Source organism: Eufriesea mexicana, unplaced genomic scaffold (genome assembly GCF_001483705.2).
Source record: "Eufriesea mexicana isolate 0111107269 unplaced genomic scaffold, ASM148370v2 scaffold7018, whole genome shotgun sequence".
Taxonomy (NCBI): Eukaryota; Metazoa; Arthropoda; class Insecta; order Hymenoptera; family Apidae; genus Eufriesea; species Eufriesea mexicana.
The window spans coordinates 18,766-42,987 of record NW_016914851.1 but is presented as its reverse complement, the minus strand read 5'-3'; the positions used below and the strand labels follow the sequence as shown (position 1 = coordinate 42,987).

Genomic DNA, 24,222 nt, shown 5'->3' with positions numbered 1-24,222 from the left:
TCTTATCGCGGGTTAGTCGAACTCCCTTGAAATTCGATATATCGTGATCGGGAATTAAAAGTATATCCCATTTTCACATAAAAATAAAAAAAACCAAAGTCACGAAACATATAATGCCCTAAATAACTGCTCGCGTGCTTCTTTCCACTATTGTCGCGACTCTTAAAGCACCACAAGTGAAAGCGCGCGTATTTAAAAAATGATTTATTATTTAATATCACAATAATCCAATGCAACTACCAATTCTTCCTCTCAACTTTTATTTCTATGTCATTATTAATTGCTCTTCCTTTGTTGCAGATGTGAGGCATATCATATTTTGTAATTTGCATTGCAATTTATTTTGTGATTTATTTTGTAGTAAATCTTGTATTCCGTTCTACATTGAATTTTGTAATCATTTTTGATAATCATTTTGAAATTCATTTTGCGATTTATTTTGTATCGTATATTCTACTATGTTTTGTACTGTGTTTTGTACTATATTTTAGTGGAGTATTTAGACATGGGTCTCGATTGCGTAGCCACCTCCACGTGGTGAGACCTGGTAATTGGCACGTTTGTCAAAGATATACTTCCACATTTTTCTGAATAAATTTCATCGCGTAAATTTCGGAATATTCGATCTTTGGCAAACGGTGCCAAGCTAAGAGCTACGTAGTTCTCGCAGTCCAGTCTAGCCTCCATCAAGCTACCTTCAGCCACCTTCGCAATTATTAATTAAGATTCGATATTCGAAGTATTCCTGTGTGGAACAAGGAGTAGGTGTAAGAAATCTAAATCTACGATCTCCTAATGGCCAAGTCCTAAATGCTGAATAGTTCGGTACTTTCTACGTTATAATACGCTGGTACCTTCTACGCTATATATTTATCAAACTTCTTTATTGACTCGATTCACCGGACACGAGTTCTTCAGCACTTAGGATTTGACTAATAATGCTGGACAAAAGTATTGGCACACTTGAATAAAAACGTTTAAAAATGACTTGAAATTAAATATTAATATTTAGTTAGCTCTCCTTTCCTTTTAAGGACTTCCTTTAATCATTTGGGCATTGAATCAACTAACTTTTTTGTAAAATCCCGCTCGATTTTATTCCATTCTTGTAAAAGAACATTTTTCAAGTCCACTTTGCTATACAATGCTTTCGAATCCTTTTTTTCCAGGCATGTTCGATAGGATTCATATCTGGACTCTGGAGTGATGTATTTAGGGAATGAGAAGTATTAAAAATGATCCAATGGCGTACAATATATATAAAAGAAAAAAGAATTAATATTGAAGCATGTGTATATAATACCCTGCATATACAGGGTGACTCAACCTGTAGTAACCTGAAATAAGTTATTCTCGTAATTGACCAAAAAGGTCCGTTGCGCCAGCACCTAGGATCCTTGCTACATCACTGCAGGACCCATGACACACTTCAATTGACCAAAATATAACGGTGCCCGCTCCAATGACCTACTTTGTGGCTCACACGCACTCTCTCTTTCCTATTCCTTCCGCCATTCCTTGAGTGCCGACTGTTGTTCCTCTTTCTCTCTCTGTTACCCCCACTATCACTCGATAGCTTTTCGGTCAAGCGATCGTCGAACGCATGCGCGCACGCAGGGAACGCATTCCCGCTGGCCGCTGTATTATCGGGCGAACTCCAGGCAGCGCAAGTGAAATCGACTGATTATACGATTAGTAATGAAAGCGTCCTTCTCACGCGTAGAGGTATCGTCATGTAGTCGCGAATTGTCACCTATCTTCTGTCGTTTTTACGCCGATAAGCAGTCTGTCAGTGAAAACGATATCGCCTTTGGACTAGTTACGTGATCTTTGATCCATACTTGGACCGGGACGCACAGAGTCGGTCCAAAGCTCCGAATTTCAGTCAAACACGAGTTATAAATGTGATTGTGCATCTAGTCCTCCAGGTAAATGCTAGTTGCTTCGTTTAGGATGATGAAGTTCAGCGAGTGATTTCCTTTCTTCTCGGATGATATAAAAGTGTTTTGTAAGATGCATTGTTCGTAGGCGTAAGGTGCGTGTAATGTAGTCGATAATGTTAATTGTTTGTCGGATTGTTCTCAAAGATAGCGTATGGAGATCACTAGGAAAAGATATTATAGGGATATTTTGATTAATTTTTCTTTTCGATGTACTTTGATGTCACTTGTAGCCGAATGTATTGATATATTTAGGAGGGGAAATTGGCTGTTAGGTGTAAAGGTGTGGGTGTTTTAAGAAAGGTAATAACAGACCTTAACATGTTGGCTGAAATAGATGATAAATATATTAACGAAATATAAATATATTAATATGAACGGAATTGTCGAAACTGTTTTCAATTCGATTAGGTAAAGAAAATATTTGTCGGTAACGTGTATACGGAATTTTACCGCCATGCAGCCATTGTTCGTTCCTCTAGTCTCAGCAGTGTCGCAGCTACGCGTAATTCCAATACCAGATGAAAAGGAAATAACAGTAACAGACTTCGAAAAAAGAAAAATATAATATTCTTCTAAAATTTGGGTAAATTGACAGCACATCTTTCGGTCTAATATAAAAAACTCTCTAAATTTTGTACATCGTGTATACCACTACATTATCGCTTTCTTTACTCGGCGCCAAGATCATTTTTTTCTATAAAATCTTACACTCAGGGGTCGTTATGCTATATTATGAATGCGCAAGGAGGACGTTGAATACACCTCGTAACGCCATAGACGAAGACAGCAAGCGGTTAGATAAAGATAGAGTAAATTGGATTATAATTGGAATTATAATAAATTATAAAATTGTAAATTGTAAGAGAAAAATATAATAAATGATATTATTTAACCTTTTTGTTATATCTGTAACTTAATGTATATTATATTGAAAATCCAAATAATATATAAGCAGAATAATCATATATAAAGGATGCTGTATTTTGAACTAAATTTTTTGTATTACATATTTTTAAGTCATATTTAAAATGTATAATGCATTTTTAATATTAGGTTTATTACTTTGTAGTATTTCTTAGTTTTCACTTTCATTAGTTATTTGTTAATTTAGAAAAACTAAGTTATTTAAAAGAAAATTTCAATTGTTGGATAGCATTGTTTATTGATAGAAAGTACTTTACGTATAAATATAATATTAAATGTATTGATGATTTTACGAAGATTATTACCAAAAATTAATAAACGGTTTAATTTATTTGCAATCTTCGATTGTCTTTAATCTTTTGTCTGATTAAACGAATACACAATGTATAATACTATCAAAAAGTTTTATTATTATATATTTATTATTTTATTAATGCAACATGTATTCTCAATCGTTATTAATAGATATTTTATTATCATATTTATTTTATATTACTATAATATAATTATTGTCACATCTCATTTTTCACATACGTAATTACTTTAATACTAATTAGTATATTTTATTCTCTTCTTATCTATTCTTTACATTTCATCCTCCTGAATAAAAACGTAATGTTGGTAGGCTAATCTCAAAATTAAAATTCCTTGAAATTTTTCATAATTATTAAATTATTTCATTAATGGGATTATTAAACTAATAGGATTAGAAAATAAGTCCAATAATAATTCATTTAGTTTTTATGTGTCTTAAAAAATACACTATATGTAACAACAGTAGAAAGCTAATCGACAATATGTGTAAAGACATATTCTGGAAGTTTCACTAGTCAAATGTATCATTGCTATTGTAGGTACAATAAAGTCGGTCGATTTCTCTATTAAGTAACGAATCGTGTTGCGTCGAACGATTGTTATTACATTGGTGGGAAATAAATGCCTGATTGAAGCATATACAAAGTTTATTGTTATAGCATATAATCGTGAATTACTTTTACTTTTGTGCTAAAGCTTCTTATTTTAATAGGAAGATTCTGAGAATAATATGGCACTGTTATGTCTACGTACTTTCAAAATGATGATTGTTCGAATTAGTAGAACAATTAGTGGAAAAATGTAAGTACTATTTTGAAGAAATTAAAATAAAAAAGAATAAATTATCCTATTCCTTTTGATAGAAATTTTGTTTTCATTCGAGAATAATGAATAGCATTTATTCTCTTATTTACTTATCCATTTATTTCCCGTTAATCCTATGCGAGAATGAGCTTAATTAATAAATGAGTTATCTTATAAAAATAGAACGATCTACAAAATTTTCTTTAATCTTGATACTTCTAATACTTGCAATCATTTCTTATATACCATGTTTATATTTCAGTGACGGTAATTACGCACAAAGCAGTCTTAGCGTATGTGCATTGAAAGAAATTGTGCACGGCCTCAAGAGTAGCGCTACATGATGACTACTTGGAATAAGAGTAAGAAAGAGCTTATACGTGATTTGTCGTGCTTCCAGTAACAATTGCTTTTAAAACATCAACTTTTCGCCATTACCAGGTCTTTACGGTCATTCTTTATTACATACCTTTTTCTCTAAAGCACATTGAAATAATTCTATTTTAATTGACAATTTTCATTAAATTAACATCAAGTAGTCTATTGATATAAAGTTAGAAGATGTGTTATTTCTCGTAACAGATAAATACGTAAATTTAGAATGCATCTTTTAAAATACCGAAATAATCATTTACAAATTAAATTCGTGATCTAATTGTAAGTTACTTGCAAATAAATAGTCTAGCAAAGGAAGCAAGTTCAAAGTGATAAAATTTAATCATTTAAATTAAACACAAACATTACGTTTCGACAAAACGTAATTTTTATTTCGAAGAAAAAAGAAAAGAAAAATTAAATATAGTAAATCTTATAATCTATTTCACAAAAATGGGATTCTTCATCTACTTTAAAAATGCTCCCCACGCTTTCTCTAAAATTTTATTCTTCAATAGTTATAATCTACTCAGTAACTTTCTTCTCCATGATTCTTTATGACCGACGAGATTGCGAAAGTATCAGAACCGTAAGTTGCAACAAGATAATCTCTCTCAAACTTAGACTAACTACAACATTAACGATGAAATTAAAAAACAAAAAATAGAGCGCATAGGTGAAAGGCTTAAATCGTTGCATGTTTTCTACGTTATTCTCTCTTTTTCCATTTCCTTTTTTATCGAGGAAAGGCTTCGTTTGCAATGTTTCAAATCATCACATCTAAAACAACTACGAGGTTAAAGAAAAGAAGAAAAGCGTAACTGGATAGAAAAAGAGAACCACAGCTGGTGTTTTCGATTTACCCCAGCTCCAATTCGTCCGAATCTGCCGAAAGATCGCTCTCGTAGCCAGCCGCGATGATTCGCACAGATTCGTCGGTTTTCGACCGAGGATTTCGTGTTTTCTCGTACTGATTGCTATTTCCGTTTCGCAGACGTCCACCGTTGTTCTCGATGAAACGGCTCGTCTCGTCCTTCGTCGGTGTCACCAGATCGATCTCCTCAATCTGTCTGTGTATTTTCTGAAAGAAATCGATAAGGCCACTGTTAATGATCCCGATGTATTCATTGATTTATCGGTTAGTTGGAGATGAGCATGTTTTTCGAGCTACATGCCGGAAAAGAAGGGAGAAAATCAACATTTGCACACTTTCTACGACTGATCCTGTTTATCGTTCGATGTCACAGACTTTGTTGGAATTCTATATCCTTTTCTTCCTTTCTTACTCTTGTTCTGGATTACTTACAGAATTCTAAAACCTAAAATTTTTGAACCTGGCCAATAGTAAAAGTTCATTTACATTTCCAATAGTAAGGTATGTGATTACTCATCCACCGTGTAAAAAATTTTACTTATAGAGAATTAAGTTTCGATACATTTACCTGCGGTGTGACAAGATCGATTTCTTCGATTTCTTCGATTTGCAAGCCTGAAGGTGTGTCGCTGGATGTTTCGAGATCTATGGCCGATTCATCTGGGTTTGGAGAATCGGTCGAGCCCAATGTACGCGAAGAGTTTGCCGATGTTTTAGGGGTCATAGGTCGTTTCACCAATGGGGAAGTAGACGCTGGACTTGAAATAGTCGGGAATTCGTGACTTTGCGTTGATAGCGACAGCGTTGAAGAGGCTGCCGATAACAGAGGCTCCTCCAGCTCAGCGAAGCCTTCGTTTATCATCTCTTGGCCGATATTTATGTCCTATGCATATTTTATATACGATATATATTGGTGCATCAGTATTAATGGAAAAATAAAGTTCATAAGAATAGATGGTTTAGCCCCAAGGTTTATATACCTTGTCTTCGTTCTTATTGAAAAGATCAACGCAAGGAATCGGTGAACCCTCGCGTCGAGATCTACCGTAACTGAGGGTCCGCTCCTTGTAACCCTTAACTTTGGCAATCACCACTTTCCATTGAGCCAACCAAGTGAGTTCAGCAAACAAGTCGCAAGCCTCCGTACTCCATTCATTCTCCCTGTAACACACGAACAACATAAAAATATTTGAAAAATTATCACACGAGTACTGGACTTCATTGTTTCACGTTACAGAATCATTACTGATTATTACTATTATTTCAAAGTAAGACTTCTTACTATCACGGAATTTAATAATTATATTTATTAAAGAATTCTGCATAAAATAATAACAAAAATAAAAATATAACAAAGTATAAATATAAACAGTGAAATTTTGAAATGTCACTGTGTGGCAAAAACATGAGAATTAGTAGTAACATGTCGTAATACTACGATATCGTATATTACATTTCTTCTTTTTATATCATATTTGGCACGAATCACGAGTTATGCTATTATTTAACTACACTACAGCCAGAATTTTGTTTGTTTACCTCCAAAAGAAAATTATAATTGATTTCTTATTCTAATTTAAAATCTGTGAAAATGAATTATTCCCTTCCAGGAAAATGGCACCTCGGCAAAGATGGGACATCTACGGGCAGATAAAGTAAGATTGCAACAAATAAGAATATGTGTAATTTCTAAACCAGACTACGCTTTCAATGAAGTATTTTCACTGGTTAATTTTCCAACTAAACATTGGCAATTGCAGATACTCAAATTGCGAAGTTACGCGAAACGTAGCGTAACAAATAGCAATTTGGCAACGTAAGGAGTGGTCGTATATCTAGAAACGTGATTTCGTTCCTAAACGTTTAGAATTCTTATGCCTGGGAGTAATTCGTCGAATATGTTGTTTAGGACTAAATCTTCGATTTTACTACAAAATATTATTACACAAAGTTCTACGAAAGTATTGTGTTCGACCACTGACCATTTCATAGAATTTGCATTTTCGTCGAAAGGGGGTTCGGTAATTTTCTTCGTGGTAATTTTGTGCACGTTAGTAACATAAGTCGAAGCAGCTAGAATGAACCCAAACAACGTGTAAATATTTATTCTAGAATGCACATTTCTGATAATGTCCAAATTTTCCTATCTACTACGTACATGTACTTAGGTGCTGTACCAATAATAGGACTCTGAATCGAATTTCATAAATGTATCGGGTCTTTTATTCTTCTTCATATTGTTAGTCGTACTTTTAAAGAAATATAACACATAATGATATTAAAAATTCGTGTAAAGAGTGTGATATTGTAGGGTGGGATGGACTTTAGCAAAGGAAATAGTATTAACCCTTTGCACTCGAGAAGTGACCCTCAGTCACCATTTCATAAAATTTGGAAGATCAATATTAATTAATATATCAAATTTGATGTAATGTAACAGTGTGCAAGATATCGAAATCAAATAATTCTACAATTCTATTATTATACAATTCTTTATTTACTGCTCAAAAAAGTATCGTCAGTTTTTTAATAGAGAATCTTTGATTTTCTACTCTTCTTTAGCCAAAAAATCGTCGAGTGCAAAGGGTTAAGAGCGATATCGGGTCCGGCTTATGCATTTAGGATATCATCTGGAGTGCATGCGACCGAACGGATGACCACGTGCAAGAATTGTATGGATGAGATATTTAGGACCAAGTCGAGTGCAAGCAATGAATGAAAGTCTAGGAATGCGTCAGAGTGTCTGAAGTACCTGGCCCTAAAAACACCTATTTTACCTAAAAATAATCAATCCATTTCAATATACCAACACGTATATCGTATACTCAACTACGTGCAGTCTCCAAGCAAATATTCGCGTCACAATTTGCTTTCTTCCAACATCAAAGGGCATTTTAGAATCAAAAGATCACAGTAAAGGTTCAATTACCTCAAGCTGTATTAGTACGTTTACTCTTGATCCGTTTCTTCCCAATTACCCAGAACTTTCAAGCAACTACGATTCTTTGTAAAATTGCCATTAACCCCGTTTCGCGAACGGAGTTCAGACTTCGAGGGTTGATAAGGATCATCGTGAGAAACAAAAAACATGTGCACGAAACACCCCCATTTAGCGAGACTTAAGCACTTTCGGGACGCCTTGTTCCATTTATAAACGGCACAGCACAAGTGTATACGTGCGAGAAGATGAAGTGGACGATGAACGTAGACCTCTGCTAATGGTCAGAGGGTCTCAGTCGTTTCACGATCTTCGTGCTGAACAATATCCTCAACCAAAGCCAAAAAGAAAGCGTGCTACCAATCATCTCTATTCCTCTCAGCCGAATCTGCTACCAGTGATCGTTTCAAAATTCCGAAGCTTTCAAATCTCGTCGAATTTCATTCGCGAAACATCTAAAAAGATATATGAATACCTTCGTCTAAACAAATATTACGACCAAAAATAAGAAGAAGAAAAGTTTGACAGAAAATAGGGAAAATTTGAGGAACGGATATCGGTGGTAGTTCTAACTATTAATTAAATCTTGACCGATTTTTACCATTCTTTTCATCGATCTTCTGAAATAAATTTATGCGACGAGAAAAGTGAAGGTGGATTAAACGTTGAGTGCAAAAGAGTGCAGAAGTGAACTCGCGGTTTCTCGTTGGCTGGAACTTTTGCTGGCTCGATGCATTAATGAACGTCATAATAGACACGTGTGTAATATTTACGTAAGTACGAATTTATTTCGCCACACAGTTAGTTTGCCTGTGCAAGACTCTTTTCAAGCGTGTGTCACAGTGATGTAGTTTTGAATGTCAATGAGAAAATGCTACTCCCTCGACTTCCTGACAGTTGTCAAAGGAAGCTTCGCGTTTCTTATGCGATGAATCTTAAACTGAATTTTATCAAGCTGATCTTATCGAGCAAATATTAAATAAACATTAACGTAAATATTTACATATATAGCTATTAGAAAAATCGAAACGTATTTGAAAGTACCTTTGCTTATTAATAGAATTACTGTCATGTAAAATAGAGTATTCGTTCATTAGAAAATACTTTTATTTTCTAGGTAATAAGATACGAGAAATGGTATTTTATTTCATGATTAAAAAAATAAAATATGTTTAATTTATATGCACGTTTGAATGCAATTTCGAATGGCAACCGCGACTGATCAACAAATTCAAGGATGGAGGATGAGAGTGAAGATCCTAAATATGAAATTTTACTTTCGAGAATTTAATAGTATTTTTAATATTTTTAATATTTTTAGTAAAATATTAATAAAAGAATTTTCGGTACTATGCATAGAATTCCATACAGCATTACTGACACACCACTTTTTAAACTGCATTGAGATTTAATTATATCCGTCAATTAAACTTATATAAGTTAAATTAATATTTCGGCAATTTATATTTCCTGTTTATGATACTAAGATTTTCTATTGATACTTCTTTCGGAAACTATTAAATTTCAGAAGCTTTAATTTTATATTTGAGGTGCAAGACAAGTTCTCTTCCAAATTTTAGCGTGTTCAATTAATCTTCAGCATATGTATGTTTTCGTGTGAACACAAATGGTGAGATTATAACTTTGTTGCTAAAAAAAGAAACTAAAATGAATAATTATTACGAAAAATAAAATTCAGCATGAATTCTTGTCCAGCTGTTTGTAACGAACATGAAGCAAGGCAGAGAATTAAGCTTCTTAAACGACCCCCATGTTTGTAACGCAAATAGTCTTCGAGGTCGTCGTTGTCTTCAATTAAGGATCGTTTAACGCGATTATCCCTATTTATTAATTATCTTAAATTACCAGGTGGTTCAGTTATGTCTCTCATTGCCGCGAAGAATTTTTCTGAATTTCCGGACGCACTAGAGACACAATGAAACACGCAAGTCTCGAATCGGTAATTTCGACTATTCGCCCGATTAAATTAACTCAACGCAACCTCCAACCATTTTGATTCATAAAAATAATACTCGATTCCTATATTTAGTTCACTCTAGATGTTTCTTTGTTCATCTATACTTTCAAAACGGTCGTTCTGGTATTCTACCCGATATAACTTTCTTTTCTTCCTTTCTTCCATTAATTACGTTACCAATTGTAAAACAATAATTGGCAATTCCAGCGTTAAAACTATTCCAAAGAAAAATTCCTGATAATCTCTCCGCGGGAAACGAATAACGTACAATAGCATAGAAGACATCAGAAATGAGAAAATAATCGGTGCAGCATGGTCTCCATTTTAAAGCGAAGATTAAATTCACAACTGGAGGAATCAAATTTACCCTCCCGTTTAACCGTGTGAGAGACAAAAGAAGATGAAAGATGAGAAACAAATTAAAGGAAAAGATGTGAGAAGAGAAAAATAATGACTCTCTTTACAAACAATAATGATTGCAATGAATGCTTCTGCATCGAGGAGAATAGGAGCTGATGGGAGCACGGTGAAGCGAGTAGAACGAAAATAGAAAACGTTTCGGAGTGGTCTGCCATTTTTTGGCGAGACACTCGGATTTGCCTTCGAAAGTCAACATGTCGCCTATAACCGAAGATCGTCGACACCGTGGTAATTCCAATTGGAAAACTATTTTGTGTGTATTACTCAGAGGTTGCACTGGTGATTAGCTGCTCCTCGGCACGCGATACGAATCCTGGTGTTTTGCCAAATTGATTAAATTCGCATTCGATTGACACCCCGCAGCGAAATCTATTCTCATCCTGATCATCCGGAGTATTGCGGGGATGCCTCGATTTTTGTCTCATTAGTAGATCCTATCGGACATGAACGTTGGAGAAAACTCATGAAGAACGCGTTGAACACGTTATCAACCCTTTATACGCGAGTGGCAGCCTCTAGTCGCCGTTTAATAAAATTTTAAAGATCGATATTAATTAATACGCTAAATTTGAAATAACGTAACAATGCGTGAAATATCGAAATAAAATAATTCTACGTGACAATTTACACGCAATTCCTTCTTTATCGTTTTAAAAAATATCGTCGACTTTGCAGCAGAAAATTTTGTAATTTTCCCTACGGAAAATGTCGACAAGTGCGAAGGTTAACCCCTTGTACTATGATTCAATGATGAAAAGTTATGCATTGAAAAATCGCTTCATTTTTTAATTAAGCACTATGCATCCATCTTTTTCGCAGTAGAATTATAAGAGATTTCAGGATTTATAAAAATCCTGATGCAAGGGTAATGGATCTTTATGGGGTTTAGTATGGAAAACTTACAACGAAGTATACTCGTCGTTATACTATAACGGATGAACCCTTTGTGCAATATAGTAAGAACGAATTTAGAATTTTTATCTCATTTGGGATTTTCATACTGAAAACTACGATTATATTCAATATTGGAGTTACCACTAAGGTGGTCACAATGATCTCTCTGAGAGTTTCTATTTTTGGAATTTTTTGAATATATATATATATATAATTTAATAACAATTTATGAAACCAATTTATACAACGAAACTGTATTGTAGATGAATTTGTTTCTAAATCTGAATCTTCGATGATAATTTTACCCTTTCCCTAGATCAGCACTTACCAACGAATGAAATTACCTTTCCAAACCCATAATCTCTGTTCCATAAACGATAATCCCATTTCTTTATTATTTGATGAACCCTAATTCGCCAAAATGTGGTTTCCATTGTAACTCTGTTCAAACTACCACTCGCGGAAATTTGCATCGAATTTCTTTCCATCGAATGTTCTTTAATACGATCCGTTTGTTTGTCTGCCTTCGATCGTTTGCCAAGCTTGCGTCTATTCGAAATAAAACGTGGATTTCGTTGACACGTCTAAACAAAAGCGTAAACCTGTCGCCTAACCGGTAAGGAACTATCGTTAAATTAGGGGTAAATTAAGATCGAAAACTGGCAACCCGCCAACAAACGTATGCACACGCCTGTCTAACGTTCAACTTGCGATTTATACTGCAAAGTTTGCCGGATCCAATAATCAACAAAGCCTTCCGCGTGCTTTCACATGACACTTTATCGTGATCATGCGCCGCAATTATTCCACGGGAATTATTTTTACCTCGTGGACAGATAGACAGGACACATAGACTAATGCATGCGAAAAGAATCAAAAGATGGAGGCAGAAGAAAGATTGTCGAGGCGAGAAAAAGTGTCGAGATACGCGCGATGAAGAAGAAATATGGTACAAAATAGAGGGAGGAAGAGCATTAAAAAATGTAATATATTAAAAAGAGAAATTAAAGATTAATAAAAGTTAGTTGTTCTTGAAAAATTTTCGATATTCGAATTAATAAGGGGACCGTTTGAATAAGTGAACTTTTAGATAGTAAAATTATGATCTTATCTTGTATTTAATATTATATGTATACGTAAAAATTGGCTGTACTTGAAAACACAATGGATCCTCTAATATTCGAATAAATAAGTGAATTTTTAGATAGAGAAAAATAAATGTTGTCTTCAATTTAGTACCATACGCAATAATTGAAATAAACAGAAAAAAATATACAAAAATGATAGAATGTTTACAGAAAATTCGAGTACTAGAACGTTCAGATATTAAAATAATTAGCAAGTAATTAATTATGTTCAGATAATGGTTCCATTGTTACATACTTCTGGTTCACGTGTAGCTGAAAAATTGGAATAAAATTTTTTATTGGTGCAAATTGATGATTATTCGAGATGATAATTTTAATTCTTAAAAAGTCTTTCTAAATGTTAATAAAATAAATAAACGAACTACAAAACGCAGAATTCATATCTTATTATCTAGTTATTCAATTAATAGGTCGCTAGACAGAATATTCCGATATTATTATGGAATATTCGTTAAATATCAATGATTAATTGCTCCTCGATTACCCTAGGCCTTTTCGTTTACGTAGAACCGCCATAAATGGAACTACTGGTACCAGCAGTCTCAGATGTCGTGTTCAAGTACACATGGCCCATTCCGAATTACAAGAAGACTGTTCTAAAGAAACGTCTCATCGATAGTCCTTCGTTCGACGTGAACGTGAACGGTATTCATAGCACGTGGAATTTGTCCATCAGATTTTGGAAAGATCCTGATGGTAAGAAGAACGATAACCTTAATCATTAAACCGCTGTTTCGATCGCTATTCTGTAAATCATCCTAACCTCGACAAAAATAACGTTTCGAACATCGAACTCGAATAATTTAACTTGACAAACGGGAGGATTCAGTTGAAGAACTTTTGTAATATGACTTGAGAAGGTTCGCACATTTTCAAGATCCCATTTTGATAAATCTATTCGTGAAAGTTTCAAAGCTCAAATTCCTTTACAGATAAAGAAATTATTTCTAACTGCGATGCGCTATCTCAGAATCCAGTACATTTTTCATTCATTTCTCTTCTTCTCTTCTCTTCACTTTTTTCTTTCCTTTTTGTTTTCATTCGAGACCATCTTCATTATTGACTTTATTAAAGGAAAGAATGGTCCACTGTTTGGTAACAGGCAAAAGAATGATAAACCCAGTGGTACTGTGCCTGAACATGTTGAACTGCACCATAGATGAAGCGGAACAAGCGAAGATACGATTTCAATTTGCAGTTTTCAATGCTGAAGATAAATACTGGGAGTACTATCACGTTAGCAGGACAATACTTGAGCTGAAATCGTACACGGACATCATTTCTTTAGGCTACAGAGACTTATCCATTATTGACAGGCATTTGAAGAAAAATGGCGAGGTGATGTTAATGGTTAAGATACAGATAATCCAATATGAAAGTGAGAAGCATAATTTGTCACAGGCAAGTACTTTTGGTACAAAGTATACTTAGAACTAGTTTATACTAGCACAGCATCGCTTAAAAACCTTATAAGTTTCATTTACCAACTCATGTTCTAATTTTTAAGAAAAGAAAAAGAAGTTTGAATATTTTATTTTTCTGCAACACTGCCAAATGGAAGTGAAACAAATAAATTCTTTTCATAAAATAAGTGTTGTATATGAGAAAAGGTACATATGTATGGTGTCTAATATACATGTAATTTAAATTTAAATAATGCATCATTTAAATATTTAGATACCTCTATAGTCATTGATTGAATAAATCCTTTTCAAAATTCAATAACAAAAATTCATTGAAAAATGATAGGAAAAAAGATGATAAGTGAAAATTAAGTAATAAATTAACATGTTTCAGGATATGATTAGATTATTGAAGCATTCATATGGCGCAGACACTAAATTAACCTGTGGAGGTTTGAGCAACGCTGAATTTCCAGTACACAGCAGTGTGTTAGCTGCTCGTAGCAATATTTTAGCTGGAATGATCGTACCTTTGAAAGAATTCAATGAAAGGGAAATCTTGAAAGTGAATACCGCTGAAAATACGATATCAAATACGCGGAATCTAGCAGAAGAACACATAATCGATAAAGAAAATGGTTGTTTTAATGTACGTGTCAGGAGTTATTCTGTGCCAATGTTGCAAAATACTCGAATTAATTTGTTTTAGATAATATAATATAACAAACTGATAGCTTGAAAGTATTCTTTACAATATTGATATTAATATAGAATGAAAGAATAAAAGCATTATCTTTAACACATTAACATTCACTTCATTGCAAGATGTTTGACTTCCAAACTGATATCTCTATACATATTCACTTCTTTAATATTATTATGATTTTCTAGAATTGTAGTGTATTCATCGTAGTTAACAATTGTTCTCATTTCTCTTTTTTTAACAAACATCATAATGTATTACGTTTTCTGTAAAGTAATAATTTTTGTGGCATAATTGACTATTTATATTGAATAATTTCTAATCAAATTTGCTACTTTCACAGGTAAGTATTCGAGATTGTTTATCGTTATATTTATTCGATACTTATATTTTTTAATAATATTTTGTACAAAAATATTTTAGAAACGTTACATGTTTTCTCTGGAATTATTGGATCTAAGTAAAGAAGTGACAGAAGAATTGTTACGATACATATACAGTGATCATGTTGATAATTTAGACAATTTTGCTCCACAACTTTTATCTTTAGCTGAACGCTTTTCTTTGCAAGGTATTATATATTACGCTATTAAAGAATTTATTTGGTAGAAATTTAACGTCGATTAAAAAAATTGTTGTTAATTATTTTTTAGGATTAAAGGAGCTTTGCGAAAGAAATCTCATCGAAACGATAACTCCAGAAAACATAGCAAGTAGACTTTTAGTTGCTGACGAATTTGGCTGTGATACACTAAAAAGGGCAAGTATAGCATACTGTGAAGAAAACATAATGATACTAAATAAAAGTTTGGCATGGAAAATGATGGAACAAGTAAACCCAGAATTATTCAATGAAGTTTGTGAAGCTGGTATTAACAGTTCAAGATCAAGTAACATGGACGATAGTGAATTAAGCAACTGACATTTTCTTTCCTTATGCTTATACAATTTAAGCATTAATCATAAATTTTTATAAATCTTGGTTAGTAACTTCATATTTTTCAAAAAATGAAATCAACGTAATATATGACATAGAAAGTTTCATTACTTATAAAATCTCATTGAAAATGTATGAGTCCAACAAATTTTATAAAAAAAATGTTTTCTAGACTTTAATATATCTCGTCATCGTTATACTTAATTAAATTAATTTTACTGGAAATTAACTTACCGTGGTTTAATATTGGCTAACGAACATTCGACTGCTTGCAACCTTAAGCTGAGAAAGTCGGTTCGAAGCTCTAATACATAATCAACTTGAACCATTTCATGGTCTCCATAATCTACAAAATAGACTTCACATTGACCATCTTCAGGAGTAGAAATAACTTCAGCTCTGTACCACTGTTCATCACAACTGAATTTTGCTGCTACTATTTGTCCAAGTGTTATCTGAAATAATATATTTAATATATTTATTTCTAGCAAGTGCATGTTAAAATACTTAATTATGTATTTACATTTTTCAATATATGTAATTCATGATTTTGTTCATCATTATAGTAAGCAGTCATTTCAGATACTAATTTATCTAATGCTGTAGTACTAGGACCAACAACTTGAACCCAAAATTGGCTAGGACTTTCCATTGCAGATACATATACTTCCATCAAGCCATCAGAAACTAGCAATAAAAACATACAATATATATATATATATATATATAAAATATCCATATATAATAACTATTAAGGAGACTGCAAGGTTGTTCGTGACAACTAGTATTCCTACGCGGATAGGACCTTATTTCCAATTCACTTAAACTCCATTGTGTATCTTTAGATGTGAAAAATTTATACAAAATAAAAAATAATTCAAGGAAAAAGATTATTTTCCATCTTCCCCGGAGTTGAACCCAAACCCTACAGTGTAGGAATACTAGGTCTGTTGCTGTTACATCAAACTATTACATGATAACCTATCTAAACAGAATTTCATTAAACTTATGATAAGTCTTCATTTGCAAATATCTTAAAAATTATTGGATAATGGCATGTACAATCATGTACCTTCACCAACAGAGGAACTAAATCTACCATCCTACAAAATTTGAACCAAATCAGTGACTCAAAGGCCTTACAGTTTCCTTATAAGAACATTATTTATGTAATGTACCTTGTAATGACAAAGATTCAGTAGTTTGAACCTGTTCAGATGTACTAATTTTAGTGTTTCGGGGAGATAATTTTCCTCTTGGCAGTCTTGAAGCAGAAGAAGCCTCTAACTTTCCACGTGCTTCTTTTACTTCACGAATTTTGTCTTTAATTTGGGACAAAGCTGCAGCAATTTGTTCACCTGTTCCTTTTATAGTAACCATTCTCTCCGCACCTGAAAGATACTAATAGTTATTAAAATTTAAAAATGTTAACACCAAACACCAACTATAGTAATGTAAATTTATATGAAGTAAACATACTTGCATCATGAGGATCATAGTTTCTATCAATGATAATTTTTGCACTCGATATTGTTTGAATTCGTTGTATAACTTCACCACCCCTTCCTATTATTCCGCCACATGTACTTTGAGGTATATACATTACATATGTTTCAATTATAGGCTGATTTTGCACTATAGACTTTATCATTTCTTCAGCTAAATGTACATTTTCATAGTTTCCTTTTATTATACAAATACGATCAGGACAATCAATATTATCTTCTTTAAAATGTATCTGCGTTCCTGTTTTATTTTGTATATCTTTTACTACTGAACCACTTCTTCCAATAACAGCAGGAACAAATTGCCTGGGTATCTTACATTCCACTGTAAATTGTTTTGAAACTTCAACTTTGTTTTTTCTAGACTTAATATCTTCTTCATCCTATGTAATTAAAGAAACAATCAAAATAAAATATTAAATGATATATAAATTTATATATTTCTCAATCTTACCTTTTTGTACAGTACATATAATGCAGCAATACTAATACTTGTTAAAGACAAACCCAATAAAATTGGTAGTGTAAAGTGTCGTGTCATCCACCGCATTTTATATCTAAGTATTCAAACACACTATTTATTTTGTACTTTTCCTTTCATATAAATAAATATAAATTTAAATGTGGAGCATGCTTTAGGATAGTTACGAATAAAATGTTTCATAACCTCGAAGATTCTTGTGGAAAACATTCATGGCGCGAATTACAAAATATACCACAAACCATAGATACAAATTTAAACGCACTTTTAAAGTACTGTTGAATAAATTTCGTTTGATGTATTTCATTTGGCTATAAATAATAATTTAAGCTCATTTTAAGCTCAAATTAGAAATTATATTTTTAGAACTATATTATTATCAATAATAAAATTAAAATATATTTGAAAGAATCACACGTTTGCCAAAAGAAAATACATATATAATATTTTTATAACGTCTTTATTTTATACAAACACGTTTTGCACTTACCACAGAAAAATTGAGGCTATGACGTAATCACTAAGATTAGATCATGACAGATGATTTAAACATGTAATTTCTAGCAATGAGTTTAATGACATAATTATCCATAAATTATCGAAAATGATATAATATTACAAAGAAGATAGAGATATAAATGAAATATAAGATAAACTTATAATCTTATTAGTTTCATATTCAATGTTCTGAAATACATACGTTATGTTTCCTACAATGAAAAATGATGAATTTAGAAGTTATATTTAATCTACTCGTTAAATTTAATAAAAATAGATATATAAAGATTTTGTTTTATCGCATTATTATACAAAATGTCAATAACATTCAAATATAAATAAAAGATAAATTATGTAATTAAAAATTATAAAATAGATCTTTACAATCAAGAAGTATTTAAGAAACTATTTTAAAAAACATTTAAACTCATAAAAAGTAACAAGTAAAAAGTAAACTCATAAAATAACTTCTGGTAAAATAAGGTGATATATTATTTAAATAATTATTTTCTAAAAACATTTACAATCATTTCGCTAAAATTATACCGATATAACTTTACTAATAATTTAATTAATTTATATAGAGAGAATATAGCTCACTAATCAATAATTTTAATCAGATGACATGAGAAGACTTTTGAATTCGTTATTCATGATTGGTATTTTATAACATGATCTATATGATGAAAAGTATAACTTCTAATAAGGAGAGTGCAAGTTCTTCGGGACATTGATTTAGTTGAAACATTGTAGGTTTGTAGATTTCGTCATGCAGTTCAAGAATATATATCCTTATAGCCGCAACTACTTAATAGTTTTTGAGATATTTATGATTAAAGTTTTATTTTATCATGAATTACAGTTTTATTTCCAATAATTTCCAAATAGAGATGTAGCTTAATAGCGACATTCGGAAGTTCCTATACTGCAGGTTAGGGGTTCGATTCCTTTCCATAATTATTTTTTTCTAATATATTTTTAATTTTCTATTCATTTTTCGCCTATGAAAACATTGTAAACAAACAATTGTAAATAAAATTTCTTAATAAAAAAATTTATTTTTTAAGCTTTCCTATGCAAGTATATATTTATTACAAAATAATAAGAATATTATGCAAGAAAAACAGTTTTCTACAGTAATCTTATTTACTACAGAAAGAAAACGAAAATATAAATAATCATTACATATAGGAAATATAAAACTTATCGCTCATGTAAGTATAAATTATTAAATTAAACATTGTATAAGAATGTTGCTATAATTCCAATTTTGCTGTGTAGCTATGAATGTTCATGAATTAATTACAAAAACTTGGAAATTTATTAATTTTCTACTGCTGAATAAATCAAAATTTTATCGCCTGCGATCAACACCATCTATGATTTGGGCTCAAAAATCAAGAAAGTAATAGGAATATAGAATAGACGAGGAGGTTGTCGAAGAGCTCGTTATGTGACAGACAAGGACAGAGAGGGGATAGAAACGGACAGAAGGGCTCCGACAGAGAAAAGTTAATAAATTACTCAATTTCCGAATTTAATTTATGAACTTTTATAATTTCGGGCAACATTCTTATATAACTTTCGTAAAGAATTTAACACTAAATTGTTAGTTATTAATTATCGTTTGATGCCGTCCATGATTTCGTAACGATGATCATCACGTTTCGTCACCATTGTCTCGTTGCTTCGTTCACTTTCTTTATCACATGGTGTTCTATGACCGGGCTAATAGGAAGGGATCAGTTCTGCCAATAAGGGAAGCGTTTTACTCTACTTCTGTCATGATGTTATAATGGTTGGGCTGGTGGGGATTCGGTCCTATAAGTTTCTCAGATGACTTCTCTCATGCAACGCATAGTAGAAAGAACATAGATTGCGTCTGGAGGTCGCCAAAATCCACGTGACATGGAAGTCGAAATAAATAAAATAATAAAACGATATAAATAACTAACACATATTTTCTTTCCTTCTTTTTATTCACTTAAGAATCCCATAAAGTTTTCTATATTCTTTAGTAAATTTAGCCCAAACAGTGGTTTTAACCAGACAATCAGTATTCATTTCTTTACTTGGCGGACGACAAATATGCAAAGGTACGCCTTTACAACACAATTATAAAATTTCATAAATTAATCACAGAAATTGAGTGATTTGTTCATTTTTCTCCAAGTGAACAGGAGAATGCATAGAAAATGAGAAAAAATTGCAAACAAACGCCGAAAGCATTGTTGTGTCCATGCAGTTGTGCCTGCATCACGAGAAGGATGTAAGTATTTGTATTAACATAACCTTTAGTTGTAATTAAATAGCGTAACTTATGAGCCATTGTTTGCCCACCTTTCATTAGTGATAGCAGAGCTTGGTTGTGAAAAGACAATATTCTGTTGAAATAAACAGGCATGTGCAGCAATAGAAAAATATTGGACTCATGGAATATCATCTGCGTGGATGCCAAGAATTATATTTTATAGCAAGAAAAAATTGAAGCAGCAATACAAATATGTAAAGTATGATATGTCTATTGGATGCTACGTCGGCTAACCATATGACATACAAAATAGAAATCTTTGATGGTCAAATAAAGATTCAGAAAATAAAGATGGTTTAGGCAGACAAAAAGGAATACAATTAATTTAGGTGATAGCCTCTTATAACAACAAGACATGAAGAATACAGTGAGATTGAAAGGTATGTTGTATTCCTGATCTAAATAAATATTAATACCAGTGGTCAAAGTCAATGATCATCGCTAATGTGTTAAGTTCAAATAAAAGGAGTGAGAAGAGTAAACACATATTATGTCGAATCAAGAAACAGGAAAAGGGCAGCATCTATATCAACGGAGATGGATGTGTGGTATGGACATGCAACTATAAAGATCATTGAAGAGATTTGGAATGAACAAGTGGTAATAATTATGAAAGTTAAAGATAAATTGAATATAGAGTGTGAATGTTGTATTAAGGCACAAATGTGTAGAAATATAGGAACTTGGAGACTATAAAAGCAGCTGAAATAATGAGACTGTGGCACATGGAATTGATTCGGCCAATAAAGCCAAAGTTAAAGGGAGGTAAAAGGTACGTATTTCCTGCTAATGATTATTCAAGAAAAGAACCATTTGGTTGACTGATTTATAAATGACTAAAGATTTAATATGAAATAATATTGACGATGGATTTTTTTTATTGTAGGAGACATACAAACATGAATAATATTTAGATGCAAGAGCTAGCCAACAAGAGTAAAGTAATAGGTATTAGTTAATAATATTTCAATAGATTGTATATCTGTTTTTAAAAATTTAATCCATATACAATATTTACTTTCTAAATTTCTATATTAATATATTAAATAATTTCTAATTTGAATTACAATAATAAATAATGAATTTTAATAAATTTGATTTTAAAATTATTTTACAGTAATCAAACTAATGTATTTGTTATAACTAGGTTATAATGAAAACAAGTGTTAGTGATATTGAGTTAGAATTATGGGTAAAAGAAATTCCAAAGGCACATAGAAATTTCATACAATTATGTATGGAAGGTTATTGGGATGATACTATATTTCATACACAAGGTGGTGACCCTACAGGTACAGGAGAAGGTGGTAAAATATATGGAGAACCATTTAAAGTAAGACTAAATTTAAAAATAAAATGAATTCCTTTTTTATTCAAAAATAATTATTGGATATATGTGTTTCAGGACGAATTTCGTACAAGATTACGTTCTTGTGGACGAGGTTTAATTCCTATGGCTAATGCTGGAAAAGATGACAATATTTCCCAATTCCTCTTTATTCTTGGTTCTACATCAGAATTGTAGAGTAATCAAACAAACATACAATCTTTGGTAAGGTTACTGGAGAAACTATATATAACATGCTTAAACTTGAAAAAGCGCTTGTAGATGAGGTAAATTTAATGTTTACAAGAAAATATAATATTTTCTCTTTTTTGTAGAATGATAGACCACTTTATCCTCCAAGATTGATAAAAACTATAATATTGAACAATCCATTTTCTGATATTATACCAAGAATAATAGTACAGGAAAGTGAAGAAGTGAAGTATAGTTCAAAAACTAAAACAGCAGCAGTAAAGTAAAAATCATATATGTTTGCAGAATTTAGCTCTGATAGTATTATTCTTTGTAGTGAAAAATTTTGTTACAGAGATTTCAGCCTTTTATCATTTCTTTTATCTGTCACGTAACAAGAATTAGATGACGTCCTTGCTGATTTTATGTTCCTGTTACTTTCTTGCGCTTCTGGTCCAAAATCATAGACAGCGTTGATCGACTATCGGTCGATTCTATCCTTGTCTAACTTATTGAAGAAATTAGTGCCGTGTCAACAAATTGTATTAGGCATCTATGGAGTTCATTTATTAACAGGATTCAACCTAGATATTATATTTTACTGAACATATTAGACATTTCTTTTTTAATCCTTTGCTATTTGTATCATATTATAAAGGAACACTTAGTAATTATATGTATACAATATTTTCTTAAGTCTGACAGTTTATCGTCAGTAATAATTCCTTTGTTATTAATTAATATGTTACAAATTTGGCAGGAGGTTTTATGCAAACACTGCCAAATTTTTTATCGATAGAATTCTTGGAAAATGACGTCATTTCTTGGAATTTTCTCGGTATGCCACCTTCTTTCAGAATATATTCGTCTAACACAACATCGGATATTTGGCATTTTATTCAATAAATTATTATTAATTATTGCACAGTGTGTTTTAACTAATGCCGAAAATACTAATAGTCACTATCTTTTATACTATTATATCTCTGTCTCCCTGAGGCTGTTCGCATATCATTTTCGTTTACATGTTACCTCTACTTTTGTTCGTTATTCTGAATTTTAACGAAACATCGTGACGGTCGTCAGTAGCAAATCACGTACCCCTTCAGATAATTGTTAATAACAAACTAATTAGATTTAACTCGATTTGTCTCGAAATTTCAAGATTCGTTGCTTTTTTCTAAAATAATAGTCACAGTTGACTATTTAATTTATTTACAACTTCTACATATGTTAAAAATAAATTTTTTAGTGTAAATGATTCTAAATTCTCGCTACTCAATTTTCAAATTCACTTTTTATTTTATTTTCTAAATAACCCTGAAATTCCAGTTTAATAATCGTTTAGTTTGGTAATCGAATTTTATTTATTTCAATCATTCGCTAGAATCTATTTACATTTGCAACATTAAATCCGAGAAGCAGGTAACATTAAAAGCTAAGGACTTGTCTTAGTTAATAAAGCAAAGCTAGGTGGATATGTTATGACTCAGTGAGGTAGAACTATTTCGCTTAGATCGTATCGATGTAGGCTGTATAAATTTGCATAAAGCTACAGACGAAACATATCGAAATAACATATTGCATTTGAGGCCTAAAAATGATCGTCTTCCGATGTCGAATACTACATGATTACAATAACCTTCTAATGTTGTCATTTTTCAATGAACTTGTAGGTTATCGATAACAGAAATCGAAGCGTTATCTGGAATCGCCAATGATTCAATGCGCATGCGCGTGCACATGCGTGCGCAGCAGACAGCTTTCTTTTCTACTTCTAGGTGAAGATGCAAGAACCAGTATCTGCGTTCACCGGCCGCCGTGGTAAACTGGTATTTTGCCAACTAGTAATCGGGCGAAACGATGCTCCAATAATCCAATGCTATCCACCTAACGGAATGGCAAAGTATAATACCATTACCTTAAGGCTATCGATGGTATCAAAGATGCATCTTTGAAAAGGAAAAAACGGCACAGTACGTAAAGTAAAACGTATGTGAAACGTTCGTGCTCGGATTCCACGGTATGTGCGGCAAACTCACCGCGAGTACATAGCATTTACGGCTTGTTGATGGACAAACTGTTAGAAATTATAGGCTCAGTTGAATGGCGCTGTTGACATAACATGAATTTCTTCTTAGAAGAATCATTTTCAGATTATCATATTCCGTGGGAATATTGTCTGTGGAAAATATATATTACGTATTTCCGTTTTTTATAATCGTTAGTTAGGAAGGATTTATACGGAAGTA

The 24,222-nt window shown here is 32.1% G+C and overlaps 2 protein-coding genes across 8 annotated transcripts; one reads left to right on the top strand and one right to left on the bottom strand.

The window, feature by feature from the left end:
- Positions 1–1,155: 1,155 nt before the first annotated feature.
- Positions 1,156–15,880, top strand: LOC108552535 (protein roadkill). 6 transcript variants are annotated; one of them, XM_017907146.1, is made up of 8 exons: positions 1,156–1,928; positions 3,895–3,983; positions 4,249–4,348; positions 13,121–13,309; positions 13,716–14,014; positions 14,411–14,665; positions 15,143–15,290; positions 15,373–15,880. In XM_017907146.1, exons 4-8 carry the CDS (start codon positions 13,132–13,134, stop codon positions 15,639–15,641), a joined length of 1,149 nt encoding a protein of 382 aa, XP_017762635.1. In that variant the 5' UTR covers positions 1,156–1,928; positions 3,895–3,983; positions 4,249–4,348; positions 13,121–13,131; the 3' UTR covers positions 15,642–15,880. The 6 variants fall into 6 exon arrangements, with proteins under 6 accessions (XP_017762635.1, XP_017762636.1, XP_017762637.1 ...); XM_017907147.1 differs by lacking the exon at positions 3,895–3,983; XM_017907145.1 differs by lacking the exon at positions 1,156–1,928 and having other exon boundaries at positions 3,624–3,983.
- Positions 4,853–18,152, bottom strand: LOC108552534 (tudor and KH domain-containing protein). 2 transcript variants are annotated; one of them, XM_017907141.1, is made up of 9 exons: positions 18,133–18,152; positions 17,616–17,718; positions 17,136–17,544; positions 16,835–17,047; positions 16,180–16,343; positions 15,891–16,111; positions 6,216–6,396; positions 5,804–6,118; positions 4,853–5,442 (listed from the first exon to the last, which is right to left on the bottom strand). In XM_017907141.1, the coding sequence occupies exons 2-9, from the start codon at positions 17,709–17,711 to the stop codon at positions 5,221–5,223; spliced, it is 1,821 nt and encodes a 606-aa protein (XP_017762630.1). In that variant the 5' UTR covers positions 17,712–17,718; positions 18,133–18,152; the 3' UTR covers positions 4,853–5,220. The 2 variants fall into 2 exon arrangements, with proteins under 2 accessions (XP_017762630.1, XP_017762631.1); XM_017907142.1 differs by lacking the exon at positions 18,133–18,152 and adding an exon at positions 17,829–17,847.
- Positions 18,153–24,222: the final 6,070 nt, after the last annotated feature.